Below are 19,551 nucleotides of genomic sequence, written 5' to 3' on the forward strand. Positions count from 1 at the left end.
TGAACATTCGTAGTGTCATTCCAAAAAGTGATCAAATTCAACATCTACTCACAGACTCCAACCTTGACTTTCTCTGCCTCTCAGAGACATGGCTTCATAAACACTCTCCATGTGCTGCTTTGGTTGTGCCTGGCTACAATGTTTTCAGGAGAGACAGGATTGAGGGAAGAGGAGAGGGTGTGATGATTTACATTAAAGAACATATCCGATGTAAACAAATTGAGTGGTCATGTGATAATGAACTAGAATGTATCGGCCTGAACGTTACACTGTCTCCCCAAATGTCTTTTACCCTCATTGGAATGTATAGGCCACCTTCCACCAAAAGTGTGTTTTTTGATCAGTTTAATACCATGCTTAGGGAATGTGATTTTGGGAAAGAGGTCATCTTAATGGGAGATTTTAACATTAATTATGAAGACAAGTGTTGTAGGAAAACCCTCAAACGGATCACTAATACCTTTGACCTTACACAGCTAGTTAAAGGGCCAACCAAATCAAATCAAATCAAATCAAATTTATTTATATAGCCCTTCGTACATCAGCTGATATCTCAAAGTGCTGTACAGAAACCCAGCCTAAAACCCCAAACAGCAAGCAATGCAGGTGGAGAAGCACGGTGGCTAGGAAAAACTCCCTAGAAAGGCCAATACCTAGGAAGAAACCTAGAGAGGAACCAGGCTATGTGGGGTGGCCAGTCCTCTTCTGGCTGTGCCGGGTGGAGATTATAACAGAACATGGTCAAGATGTTCAATGTTCATAAATGACCAGCATGGTCGAATAATAATAAGGCAGAACAGTTGAAACTAGAGCAGCAGCACAGTCAGGTGGAAGTTGAAACTGGAGCAGCAGCATGGCCAGGTAGACTGGGGACAGCAAGGAGTCATCATGTCAGGTAGTCCTGGGGCATGGTCCTAGGGCTCAGGTCAGTTGAAACTGGAACAGCAGCATGGCCAGGTGGACTGGGGACAGCAAGGAGTCATCATGTCAGGTAGTCCTGGGGCATGGTCCTAGGGCTCAGGTCCTCCGAGAGAGAGAAAGAAAGAGAGAAGGAGAGAATTAGAGAACGCACACTTAGATTCACACAGGACACCGGTCACAAGGGTGACTTGTTGCTCTAAAACACAGATTGATTTGGTGTTCAGTAATAAACCAGAGAGAGTGACTAAATCATTCAATATGGTTACTGGGCTGTCTGATCATAATCTGACACTTATAGCCAGAAAGCTGTCTAAGAGCAGGTTTAACCTCTCTACTGTTAGAAAGCCGGATCAACTCAGAATACCTAAGAGTGAATTAAATAATTTTGAAAAAGCAATTAAGGGAATAAACTGGAATGATCTCTTGTCCTATACAGACGTGGAAGCTGATAGTCAGGTTTTTCTATCCACAATCCAGACTACAATAAATGGCTTCCTAAAGAAAATCAAATCCAAACCTGGTCAAAAGAGCACTCTTCCTTGGCTAAATGGAGAAATCTGGAAATTGATGAAAGAACGAGATTATGCTCTAAAAATAGCCCTAAAATCTAAATTAGAGCATGACAGACGTAGGTTTACCATGTTGAGAAATAAGGTGATGAAAGAAATCAGACAGGCCAAGGCAAACTTTTTTATTAACATAATTGGTGAAGGAAAGGGAAATTCTAAATTGATATGGGAGAATCTAAAAAAGTTAACAGGGAAAGACCATAGTAACACTGCAAAAAGACTAGAAATCATGGTGAATAACAATCTAACACAGGATGCAGTCGAAATAGCAATAGCCTTCAATTCCTACTTTATTGACTCTGTCAGGGTACTGACACAGAACCCCTCCACTTGTTTCTTGGGCTCAGTGCTAGTGAATGACACACAACCTGTCTTCATCATAAGGGAGGTTTCTGAGTCAAAGGTGAACAAGGTGATTAGCTCACTAAAGAACTCTAAAGCCAAAGATGTGTTTGGGATGGACTCTACCTTTCTTAAAAACTACAAAGAGTCACTCATTGGCCCCATTACTAAGGTCACCACCACATCTATTGGTCTCGGTGTGTTTCCAAGGGTATGGAAGTCGGCCATAATAACGGCCATCTTTAAATCAGGAGACCCTGCTAACGTGAGTAACTACAGGCCCATTAGTATATTACCTGTGGTGTCAAAGGTTGTTGAAAAGTGTGTAGCAGAACAACCGATTGCCCACCTCAACAACAGCCCCTTCACATTACACTCCATGCAGTTTGGCTTCAGAGCGAAACACTCAACAGAAACGGCCAACTGCTTTCTTCTGGAAAATGTGAAGTCCAAGATGGACAAAGGGGGTGCTGTTGGGGCTGTGTTTCTGGACCTAAGGAAGGCTTTTGATACTGTTAACCATGAGATTCTCATCACAAAATTGTCCAAGTTCAACTTTTCCCCTGATGCCTTGAGATGGATGAAATCATACCTTGAAGGCAGAACTCAGTGTGTCAGAGTGAGCAATGAACTGTCGCCCACTCGTAGCTATGATGTGGGCGTGCCCCAAGGGTCAATACTGGGGCCCCTCCTGTTCAGCCTGTACATTAATGATCTGCCTTCTGTCTGTACTGGGTCTGAAGTTCAAATGTATGCAGATGATACAGTGATATATGTGCATGCAAAGAGCAAACAACAAGCTGCACAAGAACTCACTACTGTAATGGTCCAGGTTACAAAGTGGCTCAGTGACTCGTGTTTGCATCTCAATGTGAAAAAAACTGTTTGCATGTTCTTCACAAAGAGGGCAACAGATGCTACTGAGCCAGATGTCTATGTGTCAGGGGAGAAGCTCCAGGTGGTATCCGATTTTAAGTACCTTGGCATCATACTTGATTCCAACCTCTCTTTTAAAAAGCATGTGAAAAAGGTAATTCAAATAACCAAATTCAACCTAGCTAATTTCCGATTTATACGAAATTGTTTGACTACAGAGGTAGCAAAACTGTACTTCAAATCTATGATACTCCCCCACTTAACATACTGCTTGACTAGTTGGGCCCAAGCTTGCTGTACAACATTAAAACCTATTCAGTCTGTCTACAAACAGGCTCTCAAAGTGCTTGATAGGAAGCCCAATAGCCATCATCATTGTCACATCCTTAGAAAGCATGAGCTCTTGAGTTGGGAAAATCTTGTGCAATACACCGACGCATGTCTTGTATTCAAGATCCTCAATGGCCTGGCTCCCCCTCCACTCAATATTTTTGTTAAACAGAAAACCCAGACATATGGCAGCAGATCCACAAGGTCTGCCATGAGAGGTGACTGTATAGTTCCCCTAAGGAAAAGCACCTTTAGTACATCTGCATTCTCTGTGAGAGCTTCCCATGTCTGGAATACACTGCCATCAGACACACATAACTGCACCACATATCACACTTTCACAAAATGCTTGAAGACATGGCTAAAGGTCAATCAGATTTGTGAACATGGTCCCTAGCTGTGTGTTGCCACTCCATGTTGTCTGTTGTCTGTAGCTTGTGAGGTGTGGAAACACTTTGTTGCTTTTATGAATTTTGTCTTGCTGCTTTTTGTTTTATGCTGCTCTGTCTGTATGCTACGTCTTGCTTGTCCCATGTTGCTCTGTCTGTATGCTATGTCTTGCTTGTTCTATGTTGCTATTGTCTATATTGTAATTGTTTTTAATAACCTGCCCAGGGACTGCGGTTGAAAATTAGCCGGTTGGCTAAAACCGGCACTTTTACTGAAATGTTGATTAATGTGCACTGTCCCTGTAAAAATAAAAATAAACTCAAACTCAAACTCAATGTTTGTGAGATTTAAAAGGTACCATTAATTTTGCCTGAAAATTACAGCCTACTACATACAAGGGATAGTTTCATTACTCTTGTGTTGGCTGTTGATGTGTACAAAAGAATAATTTTCTGATGCTAAATTATTACAAGCTGTCACGCTGTATAATGATAGGAGACAAGCGCAGGAATATGTAAGAGGGGAATTTATTTTCTCCACCCAAACAAAAGAGCGAGTTGTGTACCTCTAAATATTACACGGGACGAGACCCGGAAAACAAGTGTACAGTAACACGTAGCATGGAAGCCGATACAACAGCACAGGTGCTCACAAGACCAACGGACATGGTAACAATAACCAACAAGGACAATGGGGAATAGAGGGCACATCTTTACACATACTAATCAGGGGGAATGGGAACCAGGTGTGCGCAATGAGACAAGACAGTCCGGGGTTGGTGGTAATGAATCCAGTTCAGTGAAGCATAGAAGGCCGGTGACGTAGACCTCTGGAGCTGGTGAATGGAATGAACAGCAGCAGGATCCGTGACAGAACCCCAGCAGCGGGACGACACTGGCCTCGAGGACAACCACAGGGATGTGGTGCCGACGTCAGGGTGCCGACTGTGAAAATCCCTGGTCAGCAAAGCGTCCAGGATGTCCACCGCAGGAACCCAGCACTGCTCCTCTGGGCCATACCCCTCCCAGCCGATGTGGTACTGGAGACACACCGCCCGGCGCCTCAAATCCAGGACTTCACGGACCAACTACGCCAGACCTCCCTTGATGTCCAGAGGAGGAGGCAGGGTGTTACTGGGTCCAGCCTCAGCGAGGGGACCAGGCACCACTGGCCTGAGGAGAGACACATGACAAGTCGGGTTAATGCGTAAATCAGCAGGGAGTTGCAAATGGTACGTTGCCTCATTAACCCTCCTCAGGACTTTAAACAGCCCCATAAACCATGGGCTTAGCTTCTGACAGGGAAGGCAGAGGGGCAGGTTCCGGGTGGAGAGCCAGACCCAGTTGCTTGGAGAGAAGACAGGCGCCTCACTGCGGTGGCGGTCGCCTGCTCCTTGTGCCAACGCACATGGCCACTGGAGACAAGTGTGCCCAGCATTCCAGATCTCGTCAGCACGCTGAAACCCCAGGGGCCTCGGTCTGGCTTGGAGGCCAAGGTGCCAGAGCCGACTGATACCCAACACACACTGGAAAGGAGTGAGGCTAGTGGAAGAGTGGTGGAGGGAATTCTACGTCTACTCAGCCCAAGGTAGAAAATCTTCCCACTCCCCCGGAGTGCTGACAGTAACACCTCAGGAACCTGGCCACTTCCTGATTGACCATATCCACCTGCCCATTAACTTGAGGACGGTACCCGGAGGTGAGACTGACCGTGACTCCCAGGCATTTCATGAAAGCTTTCCATACGCGTGAGGTGAACTGACGGCCACAATCTGACACAATGTTCTCCGGGATCCCCTCGTGTCAGAAGACGTGAGCAAAAAGAGCCTCTGCGGTTTGCATGGCCAACGGGAGACCAGGCAGAGGAAGGAGGCGACAAGCTTTGGAAAACTGGTCCACAATGACGAGAATGATGGTGTTCCCCTGGGAGGGGGGAAGGTCAGTCACAAAGTCCACCAAGGGGTGAGACCAGGGTCATGTGGGACTGGCAGTGGAAGAAGCTTTCCATAAGGGAGGTGTCTTTGACTGGGCACAGATGGAGCAGGAAGATATGTAATCCCAGACGTCCCTAGCCAAGGTGGCCCACCAGTACTTCTCAGTCAGGCAGGAGATGGTACAGCTTATCCCAGAATGACCCAATACAGGCACCGTGTGCACCCAGGTAAGGAGGCGGTCCCACACACACGTGGGCACGTAGGTGCGGTTCTCCGAGCACTGTGCAGTTGAGGGTTCCGTACGCAGGGCTTGTCGTATGTCGGCGTCAATGTCCCACACCACTGGCGTGATGATACGAGACGGAGGGATGGTGGGGGTCTCCTCTTCCTCTCTCTCCTCTGCATCATAGAGACAAGACAGGGTGTCCACCTTCACGTTCTTTGAGCCTGTCTCGGGTTTAGCCTCTTCACTTCCCAGGTTGCGGTGGTTCGTCCACACCACACCTCCAAATAAAATAAAATAAAATGTATTTATATAGCCCTTCGTACATCAGCTGATATCTCAAAGTGCTGTACAGAAACCCAGCCTAAAACCCCAAACAGCAAGCAATGCAGGTGTAGAAGCACGGTGGCTAGGAAAAACTCCCTAGAAAGGCCAAAACCTAGGAAGAAACCTAGAGAGGAACCAGGCTATGTGGGGTGGCCAGTCCTCTTCTGGCTGTGCCGCGTGGAGATTATAACATTATAACAGAACATGGCCAAGATGTTCAAATGTTCATAAATGACCAGCATGGTCCAATAATAATAAGGCAGAACAGTTGAAACTGGAGCAGCAGCAGGGCCAGGTGGACTGGGGACAGCAAGGAGTCATCATGTCAGGTAGTCCTGGGGCATGGTCCTAGGGCTCAGGTCTTCCGAGAGAGAGAAAGAAAGAGAGAAAGAGAGAATTAGAGAGAGCACACTTAAATTCACACAGGACACCGAATAGGACAGTAGAAGTACTCCAGATATAACAAACTGACCCTAGCCCCCCGACACATAAACTACTGCAGCATAAATACTGGAGGCTGAGACAGGAGGGGTCAGGAGACACTGTGGCCCCATCCGATGACACCTCCACACCTTCAGAGCCTTCTTGACCGACCAAAAGTTCCTCCGGGTGGGGCTCAGCTGCTTGGAGTAAAAGACGCAGGGCTGCAGCTTTGGAGGGGTTCCGGTGTGCTGGGACAGCACAGCCCCGACTCATACTTCGGAGGCATCCACCTCAACGATAAAGGGAAGTGAGTGATCGGGATGTGTCAGCACAGGAGCAGTGGTGAAGCGTGCCTTCAGTGTCTCAAACGCCCTCTCCACCTTTGCCGTCCAACGAAGCTGCTGGGGGCCTCCTCTCAGCAGGGAGGTGAGAGGTGCGACCACCGTGCTGCAGCCCCGGATGAACCTCCGGAAATAGTTGGCAAACCCCAGGAATTGCTGATCTTCTTTCACAGAGTTGGGGATGGGCCATGACCTGACTGCGCTGATGCGTTGCTCCTCCATCTCCGCTCCCTCCGTGGATATGAGGTATCCCAAAAAAGGACACGGATTAATGGAAAAACAAACACTTCTCTTATTTAACATATAGATCATGCTCCAACAGTCTACCCAGCACAGACCTAACTAACAAGCCATGCTGGGCAAGGTCCAAAATGTTGTCTATATAAACCACTACGCCCATCCCAGCCTGTCCCAAAACCCTTCGTTAATAAAGGCCTGGAAGACTGAAGGAGCTTTAGACAGACCTAAAGGTATTATGAGATACTCGTAAAAGCCTGTGGTCGTGGGAAAAGGGCGCTTTTCCATTCGACGGCTGCACGAATGCGCACCAATCGTGCACCATTGTAGGCTCTCCTCAAGTCGAGTTTTATGGAGTACTGCAACCCGTGCATTTGTTTGATGATGGTTGGGATGAGGGGTTAAGGATAGCTGAACTTAACGGTGGCTTTTTTCAGTTCGATAATCAAAGCAGGGGCACAGTCCCCCATCTTTCTTTTCAACAAAAAATAAGCTCGAGCAGGCTGGTGACTTAGAGGGGCGGATAAAACCCTACTGGAGGCTCTCCTGTACGTGGGACTCCATGGCCTCGGTCTCCGCATAGGAGAGGGGACAGACGTGTCCTCTCGGGAGGGCAGCGTCAGATAGCAGATCAATGGCACAGTCCCCAGGGGCGATGAGGAGGCAGGCGTGTAGCCTGGGTCTTAGAGAAAACCCGATGCAGATCCTGGTATTCCTCCGGTAACTCCACTTGAGGTGTGTGGTCCAGACTTTCCACCGTAGTGGTGTTGACAGACACCACGAGACACCTCCCCTGACACTCCTGCAACCAACCCAGCAGTCTCCCCTCGGACCAGGAAGTAACAGGGTTATGCCAGCTCAACCAGGGGAGACCTAACACAGCAGGGTGTGTGGGGGTGTCTATAATCAAAAAGGTGATCTGTTCTAAATAAGTGTCATGGGTCAGCAGAGAAACGGTAACAGTGATGTGATGTACAACCCTGTCCCTATTGGACGAATATCCAGGGCTCGAACTAATCTAAAAGATTCCCGGCAGCTCTGGAAATCAGAGCTAACAATCAGAGCTAACGGGAGTGTGGGGCTAGGGTATTCAGGGAATGTATTGGGAAAACACACTGGTTGAGCTGACAGAAAAGGAGGGGAGAACTTGCATCCTACCTGGGTTGGAGCAGGAGAATTCCCTGGCTTGTCACCTCCTCGCCTATTAGTGGATAGAGGGAAGGTTGGGGAGAAATGACCCCTTACTCCACAATAGGAGCAGAGGCCTAGATTCCTCCTGCTCCTACGCTCTGCCTTAGGCAAACGTGCAAAGCCCACCTCCATCGGATCCAGCCACAGAGCAGGTGTAGCCATGAGCTCCGGATTCTGTGCACGTCTTTGTCGGGACCGCAGGAGGTTGTCCAAATGAATTGCCATGCTGATGGTCGAGTGACAGGTTGTCATCATGATAACTCCACCTGTACCTTCTCCTGCAGTCCGCTGCTGAACACCGTGACCAGAGCCGACTTGTTCCATCCTTTGGAGGCTGCGATATTCCGGAGTAGGCGCTCACCCACCTCTCAGCCATGCACAGGATGACCAATCACCGAGCGAAAGAGGAGGGTGAAGCACTCATAGGACTCGACCTCAGGTCGTGCCCGTTTCACAGACCGCTGCACCCCAGTCCAGGGCCCGTTCGGTCAGTGCCGAGATGACAGTGGCAACCCTGTCTCTCCCTGAGACAGCCTCGTTGTAGCGAGCGAGGTACAGGTCGCATTGCAGAAGGAATCCCTTGCATCTTGCTGGAGCGCCGTCAAAGCACTCCAGAAGGGACAGGGGTATTCCGCGGACTGGCTCAGATGGGACGGAGGCAGGTAGTGGTGTGGTGGCTGGTGCTGGAACCATTGCTGGAGACTGGAGGGACTGCACATTCCCCTCCAAACGCAGGATGGTTGCCAGCACCCTGTCCATGGCGCTGCTGAGTCTGGAGAGACAGTCCTTGATGCTGGACTGTCTCTATGATGGTTGACAGCTAGTCTCCATTTAGTAGGTTGGTTATTCTGTCACACTGTATAAGGATAGGAGACAAGCGCAGGAATACGTAATAGGGGGATTTATTTTATCCACCCAAAAGAGTGAGGTGTAAACCTCCAAATAATACATGGGATGAGACCCATAAAACACGTGCACAACAAGTAGCATGGAAGCCGATACAACAGCACAGGTGCTCACAAGACCAACGGACATGGTAACAATAACCAACAAGGACAATGGGGAACAAAGGGCACACATACACTACCAGTCTAAAGTTTTAGAACACCAACTCATTCAATGGTTTTTATTTCTTTTTACTATTTTTTGTAATAATGTGTTTCTATAATAATAGTGAAAACATCAAAACTATGAAATAACACATATGGAATCATGTAGTAACCAAAAAGGTGTTAAACAAATATATTTTCAAAATATATTTTATATTTGAGATTCTTCAAATAGCCACCCTTTGCCTTGAAGACAGCTTTGCACCCTCTTGCATTCTCTCAACCAGCTTCGCCTGGAATCCTTTTCCAAAAGTCTTGAAGGAGTTCCCATATATGCTGAGCACTTGTTGGCTGCTTTTCCTTCACTCTGCATTCTGACTCATCCCAAACCATCTCAATTTGTTTGAGGAGGCCAGGTCTTCTGATGCAGCAGTCCATCACTCTCCTTCTTGGTAAAATAGTCCTTACGAAGCCTGGAGGTGTGGTGGGTCATTGTCCTGTTGAAAAACAAATGTACAGGTCCATTGATTTATGTTGGCTATTTTTTTAACCATCTACCCATCTACCAATAGGTGCCCTTCTTTGCGAGGCATTGGAAAACCTCCCTAGTCTTTGTCGTTGAATCTGTGCTTGCAATTCACTGCTTGACTTTGGGACATTACAGATAATTGTATGTGTGGGGTACAGAGATGAGGTAGTCATTCAGAAATCATGTTAAACACTATTATTGCACACAGAGTCGGTCCATGCAACTTACTATATGACTTGTTAAGCAAATCTTTACTTCTGAACTTATTTAGGCTTGTCATAACAACTTATTAAGTCAATACATTTCAGATTTTCAGATTTAATTCATTTGTAAACATTTCAAAAAACATACTTCCACTTTGACATTATGGGGTATTGTGTGTTATCCAGTGACAAAAATCTCAATGTAATCCATTTCAATTTCTGTCTGTAACACACCAAAATGGGGGAAAAGTCAAGGGGTGTGACTACTTTCTGAAGGCATTGTATTTGTATTTCCTTCCACTCCCTACTAAAGTAGCCTGACAAATTAGAAAACAACAGGGGTAGCCTGGGACAAGAATTTGGCATTGGCATTTTGTCTACACCAGCCCACATCACTATGAGCGCTGCCAACTCCATACACACACACACTATCCCCACACATACACCCTGACCCTACACATCATCCTTACACACAGGCACTGGTACTGGCACGTAACACGGGCAGGACAGTACAGTGTTTCTTAACCCTTTCTGTACCACTGACTTACAAAACCATCTGATGTTAAAAACAAATGCAATATGAAAAACACCACTGGAGATACAACTCACCACTAGAACAGGGCCTCCACTCTAGACATTTGGTGTGCCTCCCTGTTGTGCTGTCTATCTGTCTCAGCATCTTCTCTGCTGTCACTGTGCTTATTCTTGATCTCTGTCTATCTGTCTGTCTGCTTCAGCCTTATACGTTATAAAAGTCAAGCTAACGACTTGGGCTATATTGTTCCCCTGAATGAACATCTACCCTAAGTGTTACTATTACAGTGATTTAAGCACCAGCTGTCTGAGTAGCTCACAGATCACTGCACCTGTACATAGCCCATCTGTAAATAGCCCATCCAACTACCTCATCCCCATACTGTATTTATTCATTTATCTTGCTCCTTTGCACCCCTGTATCTCTACTTGCACATTCATCTTCTGCACATCAATCACTCTAGTGTCTAATTGGTATATTGTAATTACTTCACCACTATGGCCTATTTATTGCCTTACCTCCCTTTTCTTACCTCATTTGCACACACTGTATATATATATTTTAATCAACTGTATTATTGACTGTATGTTTTGTATGTTTGTTTATTCCATGTGTAACTCTGTGTTGTATGTGTCGAACTGCTTTGCTTTATCTTGGCCAGGTCACAGTTGTAAATGAGAACTTGTTCTCAACTAGCCTACCTGGTTAAATAAAGGTGTTCTCAACTAGCCTACCTGGTTAAATAAAGGTGTTCTCAACTAGCCTACCTGGTTAAATAAAGGTGTTCTCAACTAGCCTACCTGGTTAAATAAAGGTCTTCTCAACTAGCCTACCTGGTTAAATAAAGGTGTTCTCAACTAGCCTACCTGGTTAAATAAAGGTGTTCTCAACTAGCCTACCTGGTTAAATAAAGGTGTTCTCAACTAGCCTACCTGGTTAAATAAAGGTGTTCTCAACTAGCCTACCTGGTTAAATAAAGGTGTTCTCAACTAGCCTACCTGGTTAAATAAAGGTGTTCTCAACTAGCCTACCTGGTTAAATAAAGGTGTTCTCAACTAGCCTACCTGGTTAAATAAAGGTGTTCTCAACTAGCCTACCTGGTTAAATAAAGGTGTTCTCAACTAGCCTACCTGGTTAAATAAAGGTGTTCTCAACTAGCCTACCTGGTTAAATAAAGGTGTTCTCAACTAGCCTACCTGGTTAAATAAAGGTGAAATAAAACAAATAAAAAAGAATAAACAGAACTGAACATCTACCCTAAGTGTTACTACTACAGAGCTCCAGACTAACATTTCCCTCTGGTTGGGGACACCAGCCCTGAGTAATCATCTTATAAAGTCATCTTATAAAACATCTTATAAAACCCCCTAGGGGTGGTTGACCTGACAGGTAAAACATGTATGTTATTTTCCCCCTCTAGTGGTGGTTGACCTGACAGGTAAAACGTGTATGTTATTTCCCCCTCTAGGGGTGGTTGACCTGACAGGTAAAACGTGTATGTTATTTCCCCCTCTAGGGGTGGTTGACCTGACAGGTAAAACGTGTATGTTATTTCCCCCCTAGGGGTGGTTGACCTGACAGGTAAAACGTGTATGTTATTTCCCCCTCTAGGGGTGGTTGACCTGACAGGTAAAACGTGTATGTTATTTTCCTCCCTAGGGGTGGTTGACCTGACAGGTAAAACGTGTATGTTATTTTCCTCCCTAGGGGTGGTTGACCTGACAGGTTAAACGTGTATGTTATTTCCCCCCTAGGGGTGGTTGACCTGACAGGTAAAACGTGTATGTTATTTCCCCCTCTAGGGGTGGTTGACCTGACAGGTAAAACGTGTATGTTATTTCCCCCTAGGGGTGGTTGACCTGACAGGTAAAACGTGTATGTTATTTCCCCCTAGGGGTGGTTGACCTGACAGGTAAAACGTGTATGTTATTTCCCCCTAGGGGTGGTTGACCTGACAGGTAAAACGTGTATGTTATTTCCCCCCTAGGGGTGGTTGACCTGACAGGTAAAACGTGTATGTTATTTCCCCTCTAGGGGTGGTTGACCTGACAGGTAAAACGTGTATGTTATTTTCCTCCCCTAGGGGTGGTTGACCTGACAGGTAAAACGTGTATGTTATTTCCCCCTCCTAGGGGTGGTTGACCTGACAGGTAAAACGTGTATGTTATTTACCCCCTAGGGGTGGTTGACCTGACAGGTAAAACGTGTATGTTATTTCCCCCCCTAGGGGTGGTTGACCTGACAGGTAAAACGTGTATGTTATTTCCCCTGTAGGGGTGGTTGACCTGACAGGTAAAACGTGTATGTTATTTCCCTCCCTAGGGGTGGTTGACCTGACAGGTAAAACGTGTATGTTATTTCCCTCCCTAGGGGTGGTTGACCTGACAGGTAAAACGTGTATGTTATTTCCCCTGTAGGGGTGGTTGACCTGACAGGTAAAACGTGTATGTTATTTCCCCCTAGGGGTGGTTGACCTGACAGGTAAAACGTGTATGTTATTTTCCTCCCTAGGGGTGGTTGACCTGACAGGTAAAACGTGTATGTTATTTCCCTCCCTAGGGGTGGTTGACCTGACAGGTAAAACGTGTATGTTATTTCCCCCCCTAGGGGTGGTTGACCTGACAGGTAAAACGTGTATGTTATTTCCCCCCCTAGGGGTGGTTGACCTGACAGGTAAAACGTGTATGTTATTTTCCCCCTAGGGGTGGTTGACCTGACAGGTAAAACGTGTATGTTATTTCCTCCTAGGGGTGGTTGACCTGACAGGTAAAACGTGTATGTTATTTTCCCCCTAGGGGTGGTTGACCTGACAGGTAAAACGTGTATGTTATTTCCTCCTAGGGGTGGTTGACCTGACAGGTAAAACGTGTATGTTATTTTCCCCCTAGGGGTGGTTGACCTGACAGGTAAAACGTGTATGTTATTTCCCTCCTAGGGGTGGTTGACCTGACAGGTAAAACGTGTATGTTATTTCCCTCCTAGGGGTGGTTGACCTGACAGGTAAAACGTGTATGTTATTTCCCCCCTAGGGGTGGTTGACCTGACAGGTAAAATGTGTATGTTATTTCCCCCCTAGGGGTGGTTGACCTGACAGGTAAAACGTGTATGTTATTTCCCCCCTAGGGGTGGTTGACCTGACAGGTAAAACGTGTATGTTATTTCCCCCCTAGGGGTGGTTGACCTGACAGGTAAAACGTGTATGTTATTTCCCCCCCTAGGGGTGGTTAACCTGACAGGTAAAACGTGTATGTTATTTCCCTCCTAGGGGTGGTTGACCTGACAGGTAAATCGTGTATGTTATTTCCCCCCTAGGGGTAGTTGATCTGACAGGTAAAATGCCTCACTTGTTTTTATAAACTACTATGAAAAACATTATTAACAAACTTACTTCAAGTTTTACCATTTGAAGTGAAGTGAGATGACATGTAAACAACGTTGATTCAACCAGTGTGCTCAATTTGTAGTTACTGACATAAACTCACATTCTTCCCCAGCTAAAAGAACATACATACACAAAGGTTGTTAATATAGCAAATCTGATTTCAATTGGACCTTTTAGCTTATTTAATTTTTTTTGGATCAATAAGGTCCTACATTATATATTTGTATTAACGTGTTAATTGAACTATCAAATATTATGGATAGGTAGTCACAAGTCCTTCAGGGTATTTCACCTTGTCATCTGTATACAAACTTTTATTTTCTCACTTTGTAGCTTCTACTGATTTTTATCTGGTTAATCTGCAGAAAAATAAATCAGATTGTTATCCTGTAGTAACATGAACAGGTTGCCAGTGATTTAATGGAGATGTGAATATTGTAACAGACTAAAGAAAACATTGGACGATAATGGAGACAAAAAAAAATCTAATCTGCCCCTCTAGAATTACATATAAATACATGTACTGAAACAAATATTCTACAATAAAATACTGTAGGTATTTGAGCAAACCAATGAACTAACCATCCTGTTAATGACCAGATCCACTTGTCTTTTTCAGCATGTTAATGTTTGAAGGGAAGGAGTTCCTCTTGGTGTAATAAAACAACTGAAGATTGGGAGACTGATTTTGAGCGATTTTCGCACACATTCATACTATTTTTGTATATTCTTTTTATTGTTCGGTTGTTAGATTGTATATTTTTTTATCCATATTTCAGGTCATTAATTTGTTACAATTCAAAAGAACACAATTATTATTTCCTTATAGTACTTCCTTGATACTCCCTCCCAATGTAGCCTCGACCAATTCGAAAACAATGTCTGACTTCTCAATAGTGATTGACTAAAGGTGTTCTTTGTCATGCTCCTTCCATCTAGAACTGATGGAATGTTCAGCAGGTATAAATGCAGTTCTTAGAGGAATCAGTAGACTAGAAGGACCTGGCAGAGACAGAGAGACAAGAAGCTTTCACAGGTTTTCACACATCTCAAGATAGCACTGTGGGTAACTACACAACTAACTAAATAGAAAATGTGCACTTGTATTTAATGCATAATACTGGTGTGGGAAATGTTATGAAGTTAATACTCATTATCTCTTGGTACTTGGGCACAAACATTTTGGCCCTTTTGCCTCTAAATTTAAATTCAATGATCTGACATTATTTTTAATGTGACAGTAGCTTAGCACTGCAAGAGTGATTGTAGTAAACAAGACTAGGTTCAACTTTATAGAGCTGTTTTATAACATTTCACATTCAACAATGGTGTGTTGTTTGTTACGTCACAATTCAAAAGGTTATTTTCTTCTCCCTCCTAGGAAACACTGACCTGACAGGTAAAATGACTTATTTGTTTTGGAAAACTTCTATGAAAAACATTATTAACTACATTATTTCAAGTTTTACCATTTAAAGTGAAACAGAATGAGAGTAAAATTGACTGAAATTAAGTGTCTTAAGTATTGACGCCTCACTTTTGCAGAATGTTCTCAATCCTGGGGTTCACCGTGTTCTTGGCTGGCTGCTTGGCAATGCGTGAGTTATAAAAAAAATTATTCTGAATTATAATTATTAAATAATAGCTTTTGTGCTTTCACCAACTTGTCTTTTCAGTTAGACTTAGGAGTTCTTCTTTGAGACATAAACTTATGTATTAAATCATTGCAGAATGTACTTTAGATAATTCATCTGCACTTTATTCATAATGTAAAGATCTTTCAGAAATGTGTTGGTAAAAATAAAATGATGTATATATAAAGATGTATTATTAATATAGTAAATATAGTAAACATATTGGCCATGTTATTTTAGCCATCAAAGACCCGTACTCGTATTCCTCTGCGGTGGGTCAGGGAGGTGGCACCCCATTTGCTTCCTACGGTGAGGGACGCATCACGGGAGTCAGAGTGTGGGAGACCAACAACAACAACTACTACTACTACTACAACAACAATGCCTACATCAGTGGGTGAGTAGACCCTGACCCATGAACAGACACCACAGACTCAGTCCAACTACATTACCCAACAGACACCACGACTTAATCCAACAAAACTACCCAACAGACACCACTGACTCAGTCCAACTACACTACCCAACAGACACCACGACTTAATCCAACAAAACTACCCAACAGACACCACTGACTCAGTCCAACTACACTACTCAACAGACACCACTGACTCAGTCCAACTACACTACCCAACAGACACCACTGACTCAGTCCAACTACACTACCCAACAGACACCACTGACTCAGTCCAACTACACTACTCAACAGACACCACTGACTCAGTCCAACTACACTACCCAACAGACACCACTGACTCAGTCCAACTACACTACCCAACAAACACCACTGACTCAGTCCAACTACACTACCCAACAGACACCACTGACTCAGTCCAACTACACTACTCAACAGACACCACTGACTCAGTCCAACTACACTACCCAACAGACACCACTGACTCAGTCCAACTACACTACCCAACAGACACCACTGACTCAGTCCAACTACACTACCCAACAGACACCACTGACTCAGTCCAACTACACTACCCAACAAACACCACTGACTCAGTCCAACTACACTACCCAACAGACACCACTGACTCAGTCCAACTACACTACTCAACAGACACCACTGACTCAGTCCAACTACACTACCCAACAGACACCACTGACTCAGTCCAACTACACTACCCAACAGACACCACTGACTCAGTCCAACTACACTACCTAACAGACACCACTGACTCAGTCCAACTACACTACCCAACAGACACCACTGACTCAGTCCAACTACACTACCCAACAAACACCACTGACTCAGTCCAACTACACTACCCAACAAACACCACTGACTCAGTCCAACTACACTACCCAACAGACACCACTGACTCAGTCCAACTACACTACCCAACAGACACCACGGACTCAGTCCAACTACACTACCCAACAGACACCACTGACTCAGTCCAACTACACTACCCAACAGACACCACTGACTCAGTCCAACTACACTACCCAACAGACACCACTGACTCAGTCCAACTACACTACCCAACAGACACCACTGACTCAGTCCAACTACACTACCCAACAAACACCACTGACTCAGTCCAACTACACTACCCAACAGACACCACTGACTCAGTCCAACTACACTACCCAACAGACACTCTTTCTTTCTTTCTGTATTTATTTATTTGTTGTGTTTATTACATATTCAGTACATGACCAAACAATAGTGTTATCGTATCTAACCCAGAGTACAATGGAACATGTCATTCCTTGATATTATCTGACGCGACCTGCTCTCCCAGTCTCAATGTACCTTATCAAAACACAACCAACGTGAAAAGCTTCCTCTGTTTTAGGTTCCAGATGAGATACGGCAACACCTGGTCTCCTGTGTTCGGTAACGAAGGGAGTGAAAAGCAGGAGATGGAGCTGTTTAATGATGAGGCCATCGTCGAGGTGTCTGGGAAGTACAACCCAGCAGACTACATCTGCTACCTGGTGTTAACCACCAACATGGGGCGCACTCTGTCAGCCGGCATGCCCAACCATGTCTCCTTCAACTTCTACCCAACCAACATGGGCAATGAGCTGAGGATCCTCAGCGGTCGCTTCAACGGTGCTGGAATCACCTCCATCGGAGCCCACTGGGGATTGGTGGACATGGAAGGGGCTGGAAACCGTACTCTGGAAACAGCACTGGAAACAGTAACTCCTATTTATTGAAAAAAAAGTATGTCTTGCTCTTTGGGATGGTATCCCAGATACAGATTAAGCCTAGTCCTGGACTAGTTACTTTCAATGGAGATTCTCCATTCAACATGCTTTTTAGTCCAGGAGTAAACTTAATCTTGGTCCAGGAAACTGACCCTATATGTTGGACGGATGTTTGACATAGACGCTGACAGAACTGTTTTTTTATATCACTATCTGATGGGTGCTTCATGTGTCACGCCCTGACCTTAGAGAGCCTTTTTATGTCTCTATTTGGGTTGGTCAGGGTGTGATTTGGGTGGTCATTCTATGTTCTTTATTTCTATGTTTTGGGTTTCTATGTTTTGGCCGGGTATGGTTCTCAATCAGGGACAGCTGTCTATCGTTGTCTCTGATTGGGAATCATACTTAGGCAGCCTGTTTTGCCACCTTGGGTTGTGGGATGCTGTTTTTTGTTAGCTCTGTGTAGCCTACGGAAGGTTTTGTTGTTTTGGTTGGTGTTCGGATTTAATAAAGAATCATGAACACGTACCACGCTGCACCTTGGTCCACTTCTTCCGACGAGCGTTACATCATGAGAATTTAAACTGAATGAATTTGAATGTTTAGAATATTTTGGAAGACTTTTTGAGGTGATCCCTGACTTGAAGCAGTACAAAAAGACATCTAAACATTCAAATTCATTCAGTTTAACTTCTCATGATGTAACGCTCGTCGGAAGAAGTGGACCAAGGTGCAGCGTGGTACGTGTTCATGATTCTTTATTAAGCGCCCATCAGATAGGGATATTAAACAGTCCTGTCAGCGTGAGTCACAGACCACATGCGCCACATGGGATTTAAAGGATGAATTATATCTTTGATTAATGGAACAATCAAATATTATGGGGAGATAATAGCGTCTCAGGGTGTTTCACCTTCACTATTTTATACACGCTGCATTTGTTATTTGTTGTTCCTTTTCTGCTACATCTGCTTCTGGACATTTTAATAAAAAGCATATCTTTAAATCACTATATTTCATTTTATTCCTTTTGATAAGCATATACATACAGTAGTGACCAGAAGCTACAATAAGCTTAACAAACCCTAGCTCAATGGTGTCAATAAGGAACTACATTTATAACGCCTATCCAATAGTAATGAAGGGGAAAAAATGGATAGTTACATATCGGGATATTATTTTCCACGATATATCGTGTCGTATCGCATCAACAATATCAAACTATTATGTTTGTGTTAGTTGGCTGTCCCTGCACCAAAACTCTTATTTTCCTTCATAGACTGTTCTCCATTTTCATTTGAAATAGGAAGCACATATTTGGAGGAAATTTTACTTCCATTACTTTCTCATGATTTCTATTCTCTCTGCCACAGACATATAGTGAGCAATATGTTTGGAACATCGCATCACAATAAAATCACAGTATAGAATCATAATACATGTAGAATCATAATACATGTAGAATCATAATACATGTAGAATCATAATACATGTAGAATCATAATACATGTAGAACCATAATACATGTAGAATCATAATACATGTAGAACCATAATACATGTAGAATCATAATACATGTAGAATCATAATACATGTAGAATCATAATACATTTAGAATCATAATACATGTAGAATCATAATACATGTAGAACCATAATACATGTAGAATCATAATACATGTAGAATCATGTAGAACCATAATACATGTAGAATCATAATACATGTAGAATCATAATACATGTAGAACCATAATACATGTAGAATCATAATACATGTAGAATCATGTAGAACCATAATACATGTAGAATCATAATACATGTAGAATCATAATACATGTAGAATCATAATACATGTAGAATCATGTAGAATCATAATACATGTAGAATCATAATACATGTAGAATCATAATACATGTAGAATCATAATACATGTAGAATCATAATACAT

At 44.1% G+C, this 19,551-nt stretch overlaps 1 protein-coding gene across 2 annotated transcripts; it reads left to right on the forward strand.

The window, feature by feature from the left end:
• Positions 1-14,737: 14,737 nt before the first annotated feature.
• LOC116362888 (zymogen granule membrane protein 16-like) lies at positions 14,738-18,618 on the forward strand. 2 transcript variants are annotated; one of them, XM_031816898.1, is made up of 5 exons: positions 14,738-14,863; positions 15,183-15,200; positions 15,347-15,399; positions 15,676-15,832; positions 17,247-18,618. In XM_031816898.1, exons 3-5 carry the CDS (start codon positions 15,348-15,350, stop codon positions 17,611-17,613), a joined length of 576 nt encoding a protein of 191 aa, XP_031672758.1. In that variant the 5' UTR covers positions 14,738-14,863; positions 15,183-15,200; position 15,347; the 3' UTR covers positions 17,614-18,618. The 2 variants fall into 2 exon arrangements, with proteins under 2 accessions (XP_031672758.1, XP_031672760.1); XM_031816900.1 differs by having other exon boundaries at positions 14,747-14,867.
• Positions 18,619-19,551: the final 933 nt, after the last annotated feature.

This window comes from Oncorhynchus kisutch, unplaced genomic scaffold (assembly GCF_002021735.2).
Source record: "Oncorhynchus kisutch isolate 150728-3 unplaced genomic scaffold, Okis_V2 scaffold892, whole genome shotgun sequence".
NCBI classification, from domain to species: domain Eukaryota; kingdom Metazoa; phylum Chordata; class Actinopteri; order Salmoniformes; family Salmonidae; genus Oncorhynchus; species Oncorhynchus kisutch.

Coding starts and splice junctions, on each gene's coding strand:
- LOC116362888 (XM_031816898.1), top strand. CDS start 15,348: ATGTTCTCAATCCTGGGGTTCACCGTGTTCTTGGCTGGCTGCTTGGCA. Junction 15,400..15,675: donor GGCTGGCTGCTTGGCAATGC/GTGAGTTATAAA, acceptor ATGTTATTTTAG/CCATCAAAGACCCGTACTCG. Junction 15,833..17,246: donor AACAATGCCTACATCAGTGG/GTGAGTAGACCC, acceptor CCTCTGTTTTAG/GTTCCAGATGAGATACGGCA.